The sequence below is a fragment of the Schistocerca gregaria genome, chromosome X (genome assembly GCF_023897955.1).
Source record: "Schistocerca gregaria isolate iqSchGreg1 chromosome X, iqSchGreg1.2, whole genome shotgun sequence".
NCBI classification, from domain to species: domain Eukaryota; kingdom Metazoa; phylum Arthropoda; class Insecta; order Orthoptera; family Acrididae; genus Schistocerca; species Schistocerca gregaria.
In genome coordinates this window covers 512,902,048-512,922,678 of record NC_064931.1, presented here as the reverse complement: position 1 = coordinate 512,922,678, position 20,631 = coordinate 512,902,048, and the positions used below count along the sequence as shown (strand labels likewise).

Here is a 20,631-nt window from a genome sequence, read left to right as displayed (position 1 = left end):
AACTCTTCTGCTGCATGAAAATATTCGATTTCCGCTTTTACGCTACAGAATCCCGCAAAGTGTACATGCATTCTACATTAATTTGGATCAATCCTACAGTCAGCTAATCATGAAAATGGGCTACCAACCGCACCACAGGCTGAAAACATGTTGCCCTGACCGGCTGTGAGATAATTTTCTCCACAACAACCCTGAGGTAAACTCACCTCCACATCACCACAGGTCAGTCTTACTGCGAGAATAATGCAGCAACATGAGGACAATCATCTCCACATTACCTAAGGCCAATCCAGGAAGGCAGGTACAAGATGACACCACACTGAGAGGATCAGCAGGAATAACATTTTAATGTTTAACCTACATACATGTCAAGCAAGGAATGCCCAACAATTCTACTGGTCAGTGACCGCAAGGAGCTATGCGAGTTAACAAAAGCTATTTGTTCTGGTACTGGGGACGATGAACTAATAAGCCAAGTTTGTGGTGTTTCGACATCTTCTGGTTTCTGAGCGATTACAATGTAGGTGAATCACATGAGATAGAGATTAAGGTTTCTCTTGTAGATATCATTGACTATTACTTGCCTTTTGAAACTCTACTTACGTATGTAGAAGACTAAAAGCATGCGAGTAACAACTCAGGAAAATGACTGCAGATATGACCACAGAGTTTTACCCAATTGCTCTTTTTGATGATACAGATAGAAATCACTTCGTGAAACTGAGGTGGCACTAGCATGTGGATAACTTTACTGAAATCTCAGTTCTGCTTGTTTTGCATTTAGAAATCTTTCTCAGTATGTTGATCTACAAAAGGGATTGCTAGCACACTTTCGTTCAGTACTGTCCTATCTCATAATCTTACAAGACAGTGTAGCCAAGAAGTAGGCCCTATTTATTGTAAAGAAGAGTGCAGTCATAATATTGTGTTAAGATGATAATCGGAGGTCTTGAGGAGACTTAGAGTTCGTTATACTTGTTTTACTTCCTAAAATAATATGTGGTTTATAACAAGAGTGCATTAGAGGTTAACTGTAGAATTCACTACCACAATACCAGAAGTAAAACTTTCAAGATATATTAAGAATACCTGTCTAGAGATCAGAATCGTATATTCTGGTGCTAAAGTCTATAACAGGTTGTGGGTAGACTTCAGACAGCGAAATCCCGACTCGGAAAAGAAACTAAACTAAAGCTCATTGACCTATAATTTCTAAGACTATGCTTTGTTTCAAACTCATATAAAATTCTAAAAATACTGTCTGCAACTTCGAGGATAGACATGTTACAGAATTGAGGTACAGTATTTGCTTTCATAAAATCTTTCAGGACAGAGTAAATAGCTTCACACATGTTGGGTACGATTCCGCTCAAAGCTTGTTCAGAAACTGCAATGAGAATTCTAGCTCCTTGTAGCTTCTACAGGGTGTTTCAAAAATGACCGGTATATTTGAAACGGCAATACAAACTAAACGAGCAGCGATAGAAATACACCGTTTGTTGCAATATGCTTGGGACAACAGTACATTTTCAGGCAGACAAACTTTCGAAATTACAGTAATTACAATTGTCAACAACAGATTTCGCTGCGGTCTGGGAAACTCTATAGTACGATATTTTCCACATATCCACCATACGTAGCAATAATATGGTGTAGTCTCTGAATGAAATTACCCGAAACCTTTGACAACGTGTCTGGCGGAATGTCTCCACATGCAGATGATATGTACTGCTTCAGCTGTTCAATTGTTTCTGGATTCTGGCGGTGCACCTGGTCTTTCAAGTGTCCCCACAGAAAGAAGTCACACGGGTTCATGTCTGGCGAATAAGGAGGCCAATCCACGCCGCCTCCTTTATGTTTTGGATAGCCCAAAGCAATCACACGATCATCGAAATATTCATTCAGGGAATTAAAGACGTCGGCCGTGCGATGTGGCCGGGCACCATCTTGCATAAACCACGAGGTGTTCACAGTGTCATCTAAGGCAGTTTGTACCGCCACAAATTCACGAAGAATGTCCAGATAGCGTGATGCAGTAATCGTTTCGGATCTGAAAAATGGGCCAATGATTCCATTGGAAGAAATGGCGGCCCAGACCAGTACTTTTTGAGGATGCAGGGACGATGGGACTGCAACATGGGGCTTTTCGGTTCCCCATATGCGCCAGTTCTGTTTATTAACGAAGCCGTCCAGGTAAAAATAAGTTTCGTCAGTAAACTAAATGCTGCCCACATGCATATCGCCGTCATCAATCCTGTGCACTATATCGTTAGCGAATGTCTCTCGTGCAGCAATGGTAGCAGCGCTGAGGGGTTGCCGCATTTGAATTTTGTATGGATAGAGGTGTAAACTCTGGCGCATGAGACGATACGTGGACGTTGGCGTCATTTGGACCGCAGCTGCAACACGGCGAACGGAAACCCGAGGCCGCTGTTGGATCACCTGCTGCACTAGCTGCGCGTTGCCCTCTGTGGTTGCCGTACGCGGTCGCCCTACCTTTCCAGCACGTTCATCCGTCACATTCCCAGTCCGTTGAAATTTTTCAAACAGATTCTTTATTGTATCACTTTTCGGTCCTTTGGTTACATTAAACCTCCGTTGAAAACTTCGTCTTGTTGCAACAACACTGTGTTCTAGGCGGTGGAATTCCAACACCAGAAAAATCCTCTGTTCTAAGGAATAAACCATGTTGTCCACAGCACACTTGCACGTTGTCAACAGCACACGCTTACAGCAGAAAGATGACGTACAGAATGGCGCACCCACCGACTGCGTTGTCTTCTATATCTTTCACATCACTTGCAGCGTCATCTGTTGTTGAAAATTGTAACTACTGTAATTTCGAAAGGTTGTCCGCCTGAAAATGTACTGTTGTCCCAAGCATATTGCAACAAATGGTGTATTTCTATCGCTGCTCGTTTAGTTTTTATTGCCGTTTCAAATATACTGGTCATTTTTGAAACACCTTGTAGCTATTGCCAGGAATCTTAACGTCAGTGTCAGCTGTTCGTTTGAAGTAATTGCTCTCCGTACACAAGTATTTTTCCGTATTACACAAGCATAAGGTGTTATGAGCGTCAAAAGGTAATTACATATTTCCAAGTCCATCTGCAAGTAATTAGACTAGTCGTCGAGTTTGCCCTGCAACTCACGATGTATATTTGTGCGAAAACTTCCTTTTGATTATTGGGGGTAGAATGGTGGATGATAACTTTGTAAACAAGTATAAAAGGGCTCAGAAGACAGTTTTATTTGTTGTATAATGCGTATTTTTTCGAGGTAACTCACTGTTATTGGGGTAAACACTTTGGTCACATTTCCCAAGGAGCAGAGTGGCCACTTTTTCGTATCATACTCCATGTCGAGATTAGCAGTCCACAGAAGAAATTGTCAGATTGAAATAATCAACAATGAACTACATTTATAGACCAAAAGGCGTTGTTTAAACATTGATACTGTAAAAAGTTATCAAACTCACAACACGTCAATTAACAGGAATAATATAAATGACTTATCTTACAACAGAATACTATTTTTTACTAAAAAATGACGCAACAAGCTTCCTCTTTCAATCTCACTGACAAGAATGGCGATGTAAAGGAAGGTTATAATAAAACTTTCGCTACTTGAGAGGGCCCCCGCCAAAAAGGAAGTGATTGTATGACAATGAAACTATGTAGGAACATTTGCAAAGACATGCAATAGGGAAATAATGAATAAACCACGGAAAGGAAGCATATTTTAATTTCCACACGAAAGGATAGAATTTTTAAATTGTGTACCACATTTACGTTCCAGGATACAAACGATGCTCAATGTGATGGCGATCTGCTTCCATACCAGCCTGGAACCGCCTTGAAGATTGCTCTACTGCCGCATGAGACATCTCGGCTGGGATTTGGCTACCATCCTCGTTATATTCATCTTCAACCTCCAATGTGTGTTAGTGTCTTGTTCATAACCCTGTCCTTCAGGTTACCCAATGGCTAGAAATCACAAGGAATCAAATCTGGTGATCTTGGTGGCCACATAGTTTCGAACGATCAACCAATGATTCAGTTTCCTTCATTTTCTTCACCATTCTCAGACGTGGCAACAGTAACTTCTTCAACAATTTCTGGCACAATTGGCCTTACGCCTCCCACAGAAGCAATTCCCAAATCGCCAGTTAATTCGAAACTTCTAATCATATTCCACAACCCTATGGCGGAAAGAGGACCTCTCCATATTCCATCAATGCATCAATACTCGGGAGAGCAACAGCAGTATTGCTGCTGTTTTGATACAACAGTTTTGCGAGTAAAGCCTAGCTACCCTTGTCCAGACCCATGTTGACTGTCTGCAGTTGTAATACATATGCTTGTTTTTCAACCCTACATCGCCATACCAGTACCAGCACCTAACGGCACTCACCACACTAACACTACTAACAACGCAAATCCTGCAGCACACAGTCTGAATATCTTTCCTATAAAGCTAGGTATCCACATGGTAAATAGTTTTCCGTCTGTACTGGCTCATGAAGCGAAAGTTTAATTATTCTGTTAGAGCATAAGTTCATAGCGTTTTTACATAAGTGTAATAAATACAGGAGATACACATAACGGAGACTTGGTCATCAATAATACTTTCTCCTTCACTATTTACAACATTCTGCCAACGTTGGGGCAACTTTTCATTTCCGTAAGTGTAGAAATCACGCGGTTTGAGGCGAAAAACTCGGCGTGCCATGTTCAGAGAGCATTTTCTTTCAGAAAGGAAGTTCCTTGAAGGTTGATACAGAGTGGAAAACGTGAAAATCGGAAGGAGAAAGATCAGGTGAATAAGGTGGGTGCAGAATGACTTCCCAACGAAACAGCTGTATACTGTTTTTCTGTCAGTCTAGCAGAAGGCGGGCAAGCGTTTTGTGGAGTAGCATCACTTCATGCACTCTTCCTCGTTGTTGTACTTGGACTGCGTCCGCCAGACGCCTTAATTGGTAACAACAAATATAAGCAGTGATGGTTACACCTCAGAGAAGCAATTTGTAGTACACCACATCATCGCTGTTCCACCAGATGCAAAACGTTATCTTTTGTGGATGCTCTCAGGTCTCTGTACGGCGAGCTGCAGTTTTTCTTTTCTTTCTTTTTCTCCCTTGGGCTCAACCATTCCTTTCTTTTCCTTATGTTAGCATAGAAGCACCATTTCTCATCACCAGTAATGATACAGGATAGGAATCGTTGTTGTTGTTCACGAGCCAGTTGATGACGAGCAAGCACAGTTACACATATGACCACTCGCTGCTTTTTGTGATTTTGGCTTACAGCATGCAGTAGCCATTGACCCGATTTTTGAACCTTCCCCATTAGATTCAAATATCACACGATGGCAGAATGATTACAGTTCATCACATTTGCCAATTCTCGCATACACTGACATGGATCATTGTGGATTAATGCATTTAAAAGATTTTCATCAAAGCCCAAAGTCTTCCCGAGCGTGGATAGTCACCAATCTCAAACCGATCCTCTATAAAACGAGAAAAGAATTTTCTTGCCATACTCCATCCAGTGGCATTATCCCCGTACTTTATGCAGGCGTTTCTGGCTGCCTCTGCTGCTGTTACCCTTCTACTGAATTCAAAGAATGGCCGTTTTTTCCGCTTTGGCCACTTTACCACACCCTCCCCTAACGATCTTACTGTTAAATGCTCAACTACATAAATTAGTGTATTACATTAATTAATAACAGTAATTGAAATATAAGACATGATCACTAATGTTTATTAAACATTTTGAATGTTATTTTTCTGTTACTCATTGCATTGTATTATAAAAGACTTAATTTGATTTTATATTACTTGCTACAAGGATACACTATTAAGAAGTTCTCGACGCCAGGTGATTCTGCTTTTAAGTGCTGGAAGCACATTATTACGAAATATGGATGAGAACTATGGGCCACATGAACATTTGACTCGACCGCAGTTTGACGACCCCTGACATAGACGACCCTTGCCACTGAAATTTCTTTTCTAGACCGACAGTGTACTGGAACTTGTGTCCTGTGAACACACAACATTTACAACAATTTATTGGAGGCATTGACATTTGCGCAGACCAATCGTTACATGTGGGGACCACAGTCTTTTGTGCCAGTGTAGATAAAATAATAGTAAAAGTTAAAAGTATTTATTATAGAGAAGAGTGCTGTCAGATTACTGTCTTAAGAAGTTAAACTTGTATGTTGCAGCTGTCTCTTCAGAGACAAAAGGAAATTAATGCTTATGTGTCAATGCATTTATTCCCTAATGAAGTAAATTGTCCACAACAAGACTGAATTAAAGATAAACTGCACAATTCACTACCACAATACTACTGACAAGGCTGTCAATATAGATTATGAATCTCCATTTGGAATTTAGAATCGAGTTTTATATCCAGGTGCAAGAGTTTATAATAGGTTGCTGGGGGACTTCAGGGAGAGATTTGATAATTCCCATAAACTCAGAAACAAAGTAAAAGAGTGCACATTGGTTTTCCTTCTATCATTTATTAAAATGTATGAACTTCAGAACATGTCTACAATGTATCTTATAAGTATAATCTGCAGCTTTTCACAATTGATATTACTCTTCACGGCATCCTTCTTTGCTACAATTATATAGCTTCGCATGTGTCAGGTATTGTTTTGCTCAATACTTTTTTGGATATTGCTGCCAAAAAATCTAAAACTTTGTAATTTCTTATTGCCAGCAATCGCAATATCGCGATCAGCGGTTTGTGCTGTGAAATTACTCTCTGCATACAAGTATTTTACAGTCTTACATGAGAAGTTAGGAGTGCTAATTAATATTTACATGTACAGTCGTGCTCAAAAGTAACCGAACGATCAGAATTGCATTTGGCCTGATTCGCATGCAACCCGCATAACGCAGCTGTCTAGCAGGTCCTCTAATAGCTCCTCCGTACAGTCGTTTGACTATTGAAAATGGTTCCAACAAGTCACTACTAGAAAACACTGCTCTGCATCGCAATAACTCAAGATGTAAAGTAATACTACGATACTACAAATATCAGGGAACACCTTATCACAGATAAGACTGTCCTTAAGGCTTGTAAGCTCACATTTAATACAATAAATACCTGAAATGTTAACACTCTCATTATTACGTCAGATAGTTAATGCATGTAGTTAGTTCGTCGTATTCATGAGTACCTCTTCAAAGTAACATACCTTACTCATTATTTAACACAACAGCAGCGACATGTGAGCTTGTTTGAACTAGAAATAATACGACGAAGAGTTCAGTGCTGACTGGGAATCGAACACCACACATATCGTTGTTGATTACACGATACCGAATTTTTCTCTACTAGCGGCTCAGAATAACATCCTTGAACTTACAGTGATCTCGCAAATAGTTCTGTGCCTCACTGTGGGTCAAAAACGTCAGATATCGTTAGTGTTCACAACAAATAAAAATACACTAAAAATTAAAATTATTATCCACCAACAGATAAGTGTTCACATGCTAGAGCTTGATAACACATAATGAAAAATTTAGTTCCGGGACAGGATTCGAACCCATTCACCCGCAATATGTGGAGATGTTGAGGAATCTTCAGTTTTCAACAAACAATAAATTGTAGTCGAGCTGTATTGTCACGAAGGATCAAATTCCTCGTTAAGGGCGGTCTGAGTGGCATTCCCAGTTCAGAACCAGTTTTATCGACATACAAGAGCTCAAATAATGTGTCCTATGAGCCTACATAGCGTTTGTTTCGTCACTAGAAATAAACAACTAGTATAAGAAAGGTTACAGTTGACAAAATTCCTTCATGTTGTCACTCCTAACTTTCATAAATCCAACAAACCGCCAAATCCCCATTTGTGTGACTTATTTTTCTATCGTAATTCTGTTGCGCTACACTGGATGAGAATTCTGATACACAGGCTCCCAGGAGTGGTTTGCAACAAATTGAGTACATTCATTTACTTAGTTGACTAAATCGCCATGAACTAGCTGCCTCGGCTACCCAGTGCATACATTCGACTCTATTTTGTAATCATCGAAATAAAATCATGTGACTGTCACCTACACAGAACTGCCAACAAATGTAGGATGCAGAAATTTAAATAGGAAGTGTTCCTTTCCACTTGAACTACTCTATTAGGCTATCTGTTTGTTGAAAACGCCGTGCAGTCCAAAAGAAAAGCTGGAACTGTCTGTCTCTCAGAAGTCTAGATCCGGTCATATGGATTATCTCCCAGCACTGTGGAATGCAGAAGATCTGGAGGAATTGTTGTTTACTTCCGTAACGGCTGTAGTTACATATTAGTTAGTAGCGTAACGGTAAGCGTCGCGCACTGTAGACATTATGTCGCGACTTCGAGTACATTCACTGCTACATTTTTTAAAACACAGTTCTGCTGTCTGCTGAAGTTATCAGTTAATGGAACTTTGATCATAATTACCTTCACTTCTCAACCCAGAGTAGTAACATGTGGAAAAAGGGCTAACTTCTGTGACATTTTATTGTTTTCGCATTAGTAGACGGCCAGGCAGCAGATGCATCTAAAAACTTTTGTATTATCTATGGAGAGAGCGCATCGTGCCAGAATACGTCAGGAAAGTATTTTCTACTTAGATGACGTGTGGTAGTGGCATTTTATTCTCCTTCAAACTTAGTTTGACAGGTTTAACTCAGAACAAGTTTTCTACATGCATGTAATCAATAAACTGCATGTGCATTGTCAGATGGTTATAGATAACATCAGAGACTTCGCATACATCGTTGATAATTAATTTCTCTCTTATGTTTACAATTGTTTTAACAACACTAAAAATTATAAGAAATGAAATAAAACTACCCACGATAACCATATGATGAAAGTCTGTTTTAATAAGACTGAGTATCTGTACGAAAGTGTGCCTCTACTGGCACGAATTAGTAAAATACTACTTACTTAGATTTGGATTGGGTATGTGTTTAATTGGTATGCTGTTTCATACTCAAGAGGTATGCAAATGTGGCATTTCAAAAATAAAGTTATGTACTCCTCGAAACCTAACATTTTCTTGTCAGCAGTGGAAAGAGGCGATACCTGTTGTGCTGCATTGTAATTTTTCACCATTGCACTATGAGCCGAAAGTATTTTCTTGCAATTTCCTTATCGATGTTTGATCTGACTACTTGTAGCTCTTTCACAGACGAGATAAGATCTTCACAGTCAGCGAGACTGGAACCGCAAACAATAAAAGAAACTTTTTCGTAGGCCAGCAGGTTACTACAGAGCTGGCGAATAGATATCTGTCTTGGTTTCCTCTTACAAGGCCAATAGTGGCTAGAACTCGTAAAGTGCTATTTGAAGGACGAGATTAGTTGCGATTTCCACGGGCAACGACTTTACTGGGCTGAAAACCGTAAATTAACAATCTTTTGTTACACCTCAAGCGATAATAACTCAGGTTATTCCATGGAAATGACAGGAAAAATCAAGTGCACTTTGAGTCTTAATTCTGTGCACACCAGGAAGTAACTCGTCGATCACAGAGTTGCCAAACATAACTTGCCTAGTTCCCAAATCTCAGTTACAATACCATCAGGAAGAAAACGAACCGATGTGATCCTACAGCGGGCTGGGAAGTGACCATAGCTGGTGTCTCAAAGACGTGCCTGCCACGGCCTGGAATACGTACTGCATCTGATTCGCATTTCTGTACCTAGGTTTAGGGACTGGAGCGTAGTTAATAATAATACTCAGAACTGAATGCAGACTAAGCATCATGATTCAGTAACTCTCCTAGTTGTTTTTATATTTCTTTCGTAAGTGTACTCAAAACCAAGCAACTCATTCACAGACGTTTTCGTGCCTCACTGATAGTCGGGCACAACAAACAAATAAAAAAAGTATGTGTGTGTGTGTGTGTGTGTGTGAGAGAGAGAGAGAGAGAGAGAGAGAGAGAGAGAGAGAGAGAGAGATAGAGAGAGATAAAATAAAAAAGAATGAGAGAGAGAGAGAGAGAGTAAAAAATTGTTGTAAAGAAATTCAATCATGGTATGTACAGAAATCTTTCATTAAAATGACATGTTCCACATAGTTACATAATGTTGTATTCATGATCTATGGAACAAGTATTAATTTTATCAACTCTAACCTAATCTAATCATATATTGCTGACTAGCCATGAAGAGTCATGAATTACCGAAATTTTCGCCAATATCAGTAAGCAAATCTAAACATAAAAGTAAAAGACGACAATTTTTGCAACAAACCATGACACCTATCAAGACCCTTTCGTCCCTTTTAACTAAACACGAAAGATGTCTGATATACCTCCATTCAGAACTAACAAAGTGTGCATGCATTTAAAGATGAAGTGCATGATGTGAAGTTCTGTGACAGAGATAGAAACCCAACATGTAATCGGATTGTTAACTAAGTAAAATCAAATGTTACGTATCGGTTTTTCTAACCAGCTGCTAGGTGTTTGAATCTAAAATAAAGATAGAAATGTTTGTGCCTGAGCGACAATCGAAACGCACACCTACCGTCCTTCTTTATCATCCACGAATATAGCTTACGTATCAATTGCTTACACACCAACAGTAAGTTGTGTGCATGTTTGAGCAGAAATAACGTCACCTATTGCGATTGTTGGAAACACATGAACAGACATTAAAAATGCACGTTAATTTTCAGTAGCAGGCCAGGGTGCACGTGATAGGGCTTGAAATGAAATTATTAACATTTTTTAACTGGATCAGGATTTGGACCCACATACTTACCTTTGGAGGAGACCTAGAGAAGATTGCAGTCTTGGGAAATGGAACAAAACGATTGAACTGTACTGTTCCAAGAGATTCAGATCCTCGAAAGAGGAGATACGAATTTGAATCACAGTCCCGCACCAAATTTTTCAGCGTCTTTTGCGCAATCAAGTACAAGAAAATAAGAGCCCTGTTCCTTTAAATGGCTATCGGTTCATCAAATAAAATAAAATTTTCTAATGTAAGTTAGTTTACTGGCGACTGTATTTCTGTTTACGATGACTTCCGCCTATGTCATTTCCCAACATAAACCTGCTCTGCCCAGTTGGTAATGAAGGAACGTGATGTTTAATGCGGATCCTGGATTATAACGTCCTTCTCTTGAGGTTCCCAGAGGTAAAGTAAATCTGTTTGTGCCTATTAAAAGTAAATGCCTGAACCCACGCATTGCACCCGTGATAGTTTGTTCCATCAGACCATTGTGGCCACATTTCCCAGTCCCAGGAGTGTGCTGTAACGAATGATGTGCTTAGCTTACAAAACTATTCAAAGTGGAAAAAATGCAAGTCTATTAAATGGTTAAGTAGAAGCAAACTTCTGACACGGAGATTATACTATTCTCATGTCAGAAGAATGTAAAGTCTCTTCTAGGCGTAATAGCCTCGTGGAGTTATTTTGAAATTTTCATTAATTCAGAAAATTTCTTATTTCGAGAAAATCCGTTGTGAAGTGTGAAGTTACCGGATAATTCGATTATTACCGTCATTATTACTATAATTTTCTTCATACCGGTGCTGGACCACATGTGCTTGAAGATCATTTAATGTCTTTTGGTCATTATAGAAGTAGTTGCCCAAGAACAGGTTCTTTCCCTGTCCACAGAATTCTCTTTCATGTTCATATCAAACATCAGCAATTAGTCGTAGATTATATTAAAACTAAAGTAATTGATGAAGACGTTACTTGATAACAAAAACGCGCTGCCTTTCATCATTTACTTGCGCCTAGAAATGGCTGTCGAATACTGCCAAACCAAAAACCAAGGGATTTTACTGCCTTCCAATATATGTCGCTGTAAGTTCTTCAATATGATTTGGTCGACGTGACCTGTTTCAAGTTGTGTATGACAGGGAGTGTTTTAGAAAATCAATTGCCTTCCTTTGCAATAAACAGAAAGATTTTCATTCTAAGCTATCCATGTTCAAAATTTACGCAATATTAGTTCAAATTTAATATTCGCTTCTATAATGTAGAAAAGTATTTCACAGTTGCAAAACCTGCATCCGACTCATTGACCTCACACTTAGTCGCTGAACACAAATTCTAGCACAGAGTGACACTAGTGTAAGTAACCTCATGTAGCGAATACTGTTTACCACTTCTCTTTCTCACTGGGAAAAACGCAGTTTACTTATTGGGCTCTATAAGTACATTGTAACAGTAATTTCTGTGTGTATGCAATGCATACGGATTATAGAATTTAGTGGTACTCTCTCTTCCACTTCTGTATACAATATGTCTGACCTAAACGTGCCCTTCATCATTACAGGCCATGGGCAGTGCAACATCATACTGACAACAGCAATGTGCTTAAACAGACAACCTCACTGTTCGTTTTACCTGATTTTGTAATAATTTAAATAAAACAACATGACCTTTCAGTGGGAGGCATTTCGTCCCCCTTTTCCTTCTGCGATATTTCTCAGTAAGCTTTTTGCCTTCCAACCAGCGAAAGGCGGCAGAGTGCGGCTGGTAAACGATTCACAAACCACGATTTAGTGCCGATAAGACGATTTCTTTCAACAAAAAAAAATAGTTTCTTCTTAAATTATCTTATGCAACAACGTTCGCAGTTATCTCAAATAGGAAAAGCTCTTTATCGAGATACAAAGGTTGTAAAAGAAACTTCCCAAAGTTTGTGTCAGGTTGCTCTTTTCGTCTGGTAGCACTGCATAAGTATTTTGTCTTAGAGGTATCACAAGTAGTGTTCCTGTAGCTGTGGGAATCATTGGTTCAAAACGATTTTAACACCAATGGGTACAGTACTGCTAAATTTTCAAAATGATTACCAACCTAAGTCTGAGTTCATCCACAAACTGAGGCTTATTTATAATACTGATGCTAGACTGTGTATCTGTGTCTTCCTTGAGTGGGCATTGAAAAGCGTTTACACACACATATACAGTTCTATGAATACTTCGAACGCTACAGTTAACGTTGCTCCCATAAACTTAGACAAAAAAATTGACCGCCGAGTCGTTCACGCAAGGTGGACAATACAGCTGTGCTCCCCTCATACTTCTATGTCCAGCAGTATGCTCGATCTGGCAACATCGCAGGTTGTGGCACTTCCTGGAGGAAGTCTTGACTGTAGTCTGAGTAGATAACTCTTGACTACGACCGTAGTCTTGAGGTAAAACGCGAGACTTGCTAATACGACGTCTAGCAATCGAAAGCACACGTCGACAAAACTTTTTCCGCCCTGTTCCTCTTGGTGCTGAAGCTATGAGTGTAATTCAAGCGGATCTGCAATATATTTCGCTTTCTGTCACACTGGTAATAACAGCTTGTTTCAACAATATTTTAGCAAGAGATTTCTTGGCGGACCATCTGTCTGTGAACAGCGCATGCATACGAGTTCTCTGTGACCCGTTTGCTGCCTACCGGCAGGGGCTGAGACACTGCGCTGCCTCACCTTCTGCCAACAACGTCTGTCCACTGCTTGATACTTAAGCTATATTCGTGGATGATAAAGAAGGGCGGTAGGTGTGCGGGTCGATTGTCGCTCAGGTACAAACATTTGTATCTTAATTTTAGATTTAAACACCTAGGAGCTGGTAAGAAAAACCATTATGCAACATTTGATTTTACTTAGTTAACAATCCGATTACATGTTGGATTCTTATCTCCATCACAGAAATTCACATCATGCACTTCAACTTTAAATGCATGCACACTTTATTACTTCTGAATGGAGGTATATCAGACGTTTTTCGTGGTTAGTTAACAGTGACGAAAGGGCCTTGATGGGAGTCCCAATTTATTACAAAATCTGTTGTCTTTCATTTTCAAGTTTAGATTTGGTTACAAAAATGCGAATCAGATGCAGTACGTATTCCAGGCCGTGGCAGGCACGTCTTTGAGACACCAACTATGGTCACTTCCCAGCCCGCTGTAGGATCACATCGTTTCTTCTTCTTCCTGCTGGTATTGTAACTGAGATTTGGGAACTAGGCAAGTTATGTTTGGCAACTCTGTGATCGACGAGTTACTTCCTGGTGTGCACAGAATTAAGACTCAAAGTGCACTTGATTTTTCCTGTCATTTCCATGGAATAACCTGAGTTATTATCGCTTGAGGTGTAACAAAAGATTGTTAATTTACGGTTTTCAGCCCAGTAAAGTCGTTGCCCGTGGAAATCGCAACTAATCTCGTCCTTCAAATAGCACTTTACGAGTTCTAGCCACTGTTGGCCTTGTAAGAGGAAACCAAGGCAGATATCTATTCGCCAGCTCTATCCAACACAAAGCTTTATTTCATGACATTTCAAGTAAGTTACTTGTGAAGAAGAAATATTTAACATCTCTCGTAGTTCGTTAACAGGGACAATAGATGCTGAGTAGCAATTGTGTCTGTTAAAAATGTTTACGTAGTGTAATTGAAAGTTGATATTTGCAACTGATACTGTCTGAAATCGAAGATTATCACTCTCTGTATGCCTACTCATGAATTACTGCTAGTTTTCGTCAGTCACGAAATCTTTGTTTAGTCTGCATGGCCTGGGTTTGAATCCGTATGCAGAACAAGACGGTTCGTCATGTCATTTGAAGCTCATACATATTCTCAACTAGCTGCTCGTGAATAACTTAAATTTTCAGGTCATTTTGTGTTAAATATTATGTAAGGTATGTTACTTTGAAGAGGAAATTATGAACTAACCACGCGCATTAACTATCTGACGTAATAATTAGAATGTTAACATTTCAGGTGTGTCATTTATTGTAATAAATGTGAGCTTACAAGCCTTAAGGACAGTCTTATCTGTGATAAGGCGTTCCCTGATATTTGTAGTATCGTGGTATTACTTTATATCTTGAGTTATTGCGATACAAATCAGTGTTTTCTAGTGGTTACTTGTTGGAACCATTTTCAATAGTCAAACGACTGTACGGAAGAGCGATTAGAGGACCTGCTAGACAGCTGCGTTATGCGGGTTGCATGCGAATAAGGCGAAATGCAATTCAGTTCGTTCGGATACTTTTGAACATTGCTGTACAATCGCAAATAATTTCGACAGTCGTCAGGTTTCCCGTATAACTCAAAAGGTACTGGTAAGTTAAAATGTGAAAACTGAGCTACCTTAAGGAGGCAATGTCTTGACCACTTACATTGTACTTTCTACATCTAACACATTATTAACACTTTTTTAAGCCGAGTTGCGAACATTGTCCGGAACTGAAGTATTTTTCGCGAGATGTTAGCCACTTGCTCCTTAAAGTTCTTTCTTAAGCGGACATATGACAGACCAATAGAGGATAAAAATTTGTCAAGCGGACACACGAGCTTTGCGACAAGATACTGCATGCACTCGTATTTGCGCAAGTATTTGAGCATGCATTTCATTGTGTGCGCACGGACCATTTAAGCCTTGCGTCACAGTTCAAATGACTCGTAAACAAATGATAAACGTCAAAATTTTTATGGAACAAAATATAATCTCTGCAATGTGAAGTGATTTGTTTACAGTGTCGCGTAGATTTATAAACACAATTCGATCATGAAAACCAGTGATTTGTGTTTGGAAAAGGACATTAAATGTGCCGAAGTGAATCGAAATGCCATAATTTTCGAAAACAGTAAGGTGAGACACGGTCTTGTTAAAGGGCCGTTGACGTGTGTGGGCTGCCTCTGGTGGTGTTCCTTAAATGTATTTTCTGAGCTCGTGTGTTACAGAATCATTTTCCATTAAGTATTTTTTTTTAATAATAGCCAAAAGAACATACTCTACGATACAGTACATGTAAAATGAGAATGTCGTCGGTATTTTGATTACTAGTTTTATTTAGGGATAGTATCACAAATTAAGGCCCTGTTTTATCATCAAAGGGAACTACATGCAAGCTTGAGAGTGTTTTCCTCAAGATACATGCCCTGGAACCAAATTTTTTTGGACTGCGACAGATGCCAGTTCCCAGTATTTATTTTTGGAATTTTTGTGCCTAACGTTTCATCTAATATTTTGTGAAATAATCACTAAGTATTGGCTTCAGATTATTACTAGATTTACATCATATAATGACAGACCTAAAATAAAGTAGTATGACAGAGAAGATGACCTTATATGTGGATGGCACAATGAGAAGTGGCATGCTACAAATTAAAATATTCGGGATTGAGTACCCAGTTTTTCCTGTTGTTTTATTTTGCCACAAAACTTAAGTTTCGCCTGTGGTAATGCAGGTCTATAAAATGAATTATTTGCCGTGTAGTTCAAATTGTACACCCCATTTATATGCGGATCAGAGGAAGGGAAAGACATTTTCCCTTTTGCAAGTGCATATGTGATAAAGCCCTGTAGTGTTCAAACCAACATTCTGGTTCATGATCACTTTTTATTTGAGTTTTATTGCCCATTATGTCACACAGATTATGTAATAACAGCAGATAGGAGAAGCAAATGTGCATTTATTTATAATACTGTAATTGTTTGTTCAGTACAATGGCTTGTTGAAATCTGTAATTATTTCAGAGAGTATAATGTTAGAAATAGCAAAGGAATGAAACAGCTTATTTTTAATTTTGCAAGTTTTCAATGCACACTGATTTTTCTTGTTATTCTAGCTAACCTATGTGGGTCAAGACTGCTCGCGTATTCCATCTCCATTGATACAACTGTATGCACCAAGTGTGCAGTATATGGACCTTAGCTTCAACCAACTCTCAACTCTTCAGGGCCTTGAACAATTCACCTTGTTGAAAGAACTGGTGTTGGACAACAACAATTTAACAGATACGTTGTGCCTGCCACGTTTGCAGCATTTGCATACACTTTCCCTCAATAAGAATAATGTAAGTCTGTGCCAAAAATCTGATGACTTTTTTACTGTATGCATTAAGAACATATTTAACTCTTACAATTTAAATTATTTTCATGTATTTGCCTTGGCTGTTCACTCAGGTGTTCACAGCTGTTGCTGTCTGTAGGCTGTGGTCTAATGGTTACCATTGCTGCCTCTGGATCACGGGGTCCCGGGTTCGATTCCCAGCCAGGTTGGGGATTTTCTTTGCTCGGGGACTGGGTGTTTGTGTTGTCCTCATCATTTCATCCTTATCATCATCATTCGTGACAGCGGCTAGATTGGACTGTGTAAAAATTGGTCTACGTAACAATTGGGACTTTGTACGGGTGCTGATGACCGCGCAGTTGAGTGCCCCACAAACCAAACTTCATCATCAACACCTATTGCTCTCTCTTGTTATTTATCAGTTCAGAAACACAAACACATAGAATTATGCTACTGTATTCCATTAGTTTGGTTCCTCATTCTTTAAATTTCTCATAATTTCATATAATCTGTAAGTTGTGGTACGATTTTGTTTTAGTACCAAGACAAATGAAATTTTGAACATTGTGTTCCATAAATCCCATTAGGAAGGTGAGAGATCATAGTGTGGAAAAAATCAGCTACCAGTGGGAGATTTTCTGAAAGGAGATAAAGGAAGTTATTGTTGTCACCTCCCTACACATATCACACAGAAATCTGAGGGTCAAAAAAAGTACACATGTAGAGATCATTGTAATTTTCTGGCACTTGTGAATAGTTTAGGAAAAAGAATGAAGATATTTCTCAAATCCTGTTCTCTTCCTGCTCATAAATTTTTATTGTATCCAACACAAAACTGTATCAAGTAATGTAAACCAAATACAAAACTGAATAGGAGAGGTGCTGATTCATCAAAAGACACACAAAAAAGACTGCTAACTTCTGTCAGATGAATCCAACATTGTACAATATGGGTACCATGATGTCACTCATTACACACATGAACAGACACAGATAATATGAAAAAAATATTTAACTGCAGAAATATTTGAAACTAACTGGACAACAGGATTTATGGGTGTTTTGAGTGGAGACAAGCAAAATATATGGCTATCATAATGATGAAGATATGTCAAACCTATCACGAATGCAAAGGTCAAATTAATGAAATTGTTAGCATTCAATAAAATTACAATAAAAAAACACCTGAAAAAGAACTGGTATTGGAAATTTTACTTGACTTACATGACGCAAACAAAATCCACAATACCAAGAAACCACACAAAGCTACAAAAAGAAAAAAAAAGAGATACTGAACGTTTCACTTGACACTTATAGCTAAAACCAAGCCCATGATCCCACATGTAGCTTCAAAACCCAGTGCCAAAGATTTCACATGGCCTATATTGCTCAGATGATTTTCATGATGCATAGCTCAAAAGCCTGGTACCAGAAATTTCACTTGATGTGTATAAATCAAACAAAATATGCAATACCACAAAACCATATACAAATCAAATCCAGCATCTAACAATTCACTTGACCTATAAGCTGAAACCAGGTCTTAAGGGTTCTGATGTAGAGAACGCTATTTACACTTACAGTAAGAATGCACTTAATTCATTAGATAATAAATTAGAAGCTGCTTTCATTTTCTGTGACCTGTCAAAACCCTTTGACTGCGTGAACCACAGCATTCTCTTAAGTAAATTAGAATATTATGATATCACCGGCAATGCTGCGAATTGGTTTGAGTCTTATCTATCTAACAGGAAACAAAGAGTGTTGTTTCAAAATACCTGTGCAGTAAGTCAGTCAGTTTTCAAGTGATTGGGAATTAATTACATGTGGTGTTCCTCAAGGTTCCATCTTGGGTCCATTGATTTTTCTTGTGTACGTTAATGATCTCTCATCTGTTACATTGCCAGATGCTAGGTTTGTTTTGTTTGCAGATGGTACAAACATTGCAGTAAGTGGCAAATGAAGTACAGATTTAGAAATAGCTGCTAATCAAATTTTCACTCACATTAATAAATGATTTAAAGCTAATTCACTGTCATTAACTTTCAGAAGACCCACTATATGCAGTTCAGAACCTGTAAGAGATTTCCTTCCAGCATGTGTATAACATATGAAGACATGCAGATCTAAGAGGTTGACAGTGTTGAATTTCTGGGATTACAACTCGATAATAAATTCAGTTGGGAAGGGCATACCACAGAATTGCTTAAGCACCTAAACAAGTCTGTATTTGCAGTGAGAATGGTGTCAGATGTAGGAGATATGAATATAAAAAACTTGCATACTTTGCCTATTATGTCATACAGGATTATATTCTGGGGTAACTCATCAAACCGAGCAAAAGTTTTGAGGGTGCAAAAGCATGTGATAAGAATAATCTGTGGTGTAAATTCAAGAACATCATGTAGGAACCTTTTAAGTAACTTGGTATTCTAACCACTGCTTCTCAGTATATTTATTCCTTAATGAAATTTGTTGCAAGTAATATGACTTTATTCCAACCAATAGCTCAATACATAGTATCAGTACTAGGAATAAGAACAATCTACATAAAGACCTAAAATCACTCACCTTGGTCTGAAAAGGGGTCCAATATTCAGGAACACACATTTTCAATAAATTACCAACAACCATTAAAAACTTGGTTTCAGATAAAGCTTGGTTTAAACAGAGTTTGAAAGACTTTTTGATGGGCAACTCCTTCTACTCTGTATATGAATATGTTATCAGAGAGTGGTAAGCCAGTTTCAGTAAAAATGTCTGTCAGATTTCAGCTTTGACAGTACTTGGTCACAACAGTCAAGATTAGGTATTTTTTGCATGATAAACTTATTAATAGTGCATAACAATTCTTCATTCTGACAGAGTGTTAATTCTGTAAATATTAGCTGTTCCAGTTTACCACATTGTATTCATCTATTTCGACAATCTCTTGACAGTTGATGAGAGGGTAATAAGTATTATATTCAAATGTTATATGTTCTGACATGTTCCACACCCACGAGAATCATTTCATTTTTTGGGTCTATGGAATGAAAACTGAATTTAATCTAATCTAATCCGATTTAGGTAAAACAAATTCCATGATATTCACTAATTACAATACAGCATAATTACTCACATCTACCAACAAAGCTGAAAAATTCATAAAAAATTACATTAACATCAAATTTGGTGTACAAGGAACACCCAGTTATGCACATAAACTCACATACCATACATACTAAAAATAAAAGAAAAAATTGCACACTTACCAAACAATGTCCGTTGACAGATAAATCTAGCAGTCTAGTGATAGCAAAAATAATATGACATTAACACAATCTCCCAAATGGCTAGCTTTGATTCTCAAGCCAGAAACTTCTCCACATAGAATGCCATACATCATCCTGCCGAACACACCACGTATACTATTGGCAGGTCAGAGATTCAGCAACTTTGTTCAGTCTCATATATTCTCCACAAACATACTCAACAATTAAACTGAATAACTTTTGGAATTCAGTTGTGGTCCACATGATGTTCTCCATTGTGTCATACTCATGAACTTCGTTGTCATATTCATAACTAATAAAAAAAACGAAATATAAAATTAAATCCCTAACTATAAACAACACACCACAATAATAATTCTGAAACTAACCTATTTGCCAATAACCTCCAACATCAAAATAACTCACTAACAACCGCCACAAACTCTCCCATATTATTCTCACAAAAAATAGTCAGAGTACAATGAATCATTAATGTCACTCTCAAATAATTCGGAAACATAAGCATCCCACACCTCAGAGTGTCAGTCCATACTA

General features: G+C 38.4%; 1 protein-coding gene across 1 annotated transcript in view; it reads left to right on the top strand.

The window, feature by feature from the left end:
* Positions 1-15,339: 15,339 nt before the first annotated feature.
* The window catches only part of LOC126298712 (leucine-rich melanocyte differentiation-associated protein-like), a 41,944-nt gene continuing 36,652 nt past the window's right edge, over positions 15,340-20,631 (top strand). The window contains exons 1-2 of the mRNA XM_049990135.1: positions 15,340-15,618; positions 16,599-16,826. Coding sequence (XP_049846092.1) covers positions 15,535-15,618; positions 16,599-16,826 — 312 coding nt within the window. The 5' untranslated portion in view covers positions 15,340-15,534. The remainder of the gene's footprint in view (positions 15,619-16,598; positions 16,827-20,631) is intronic.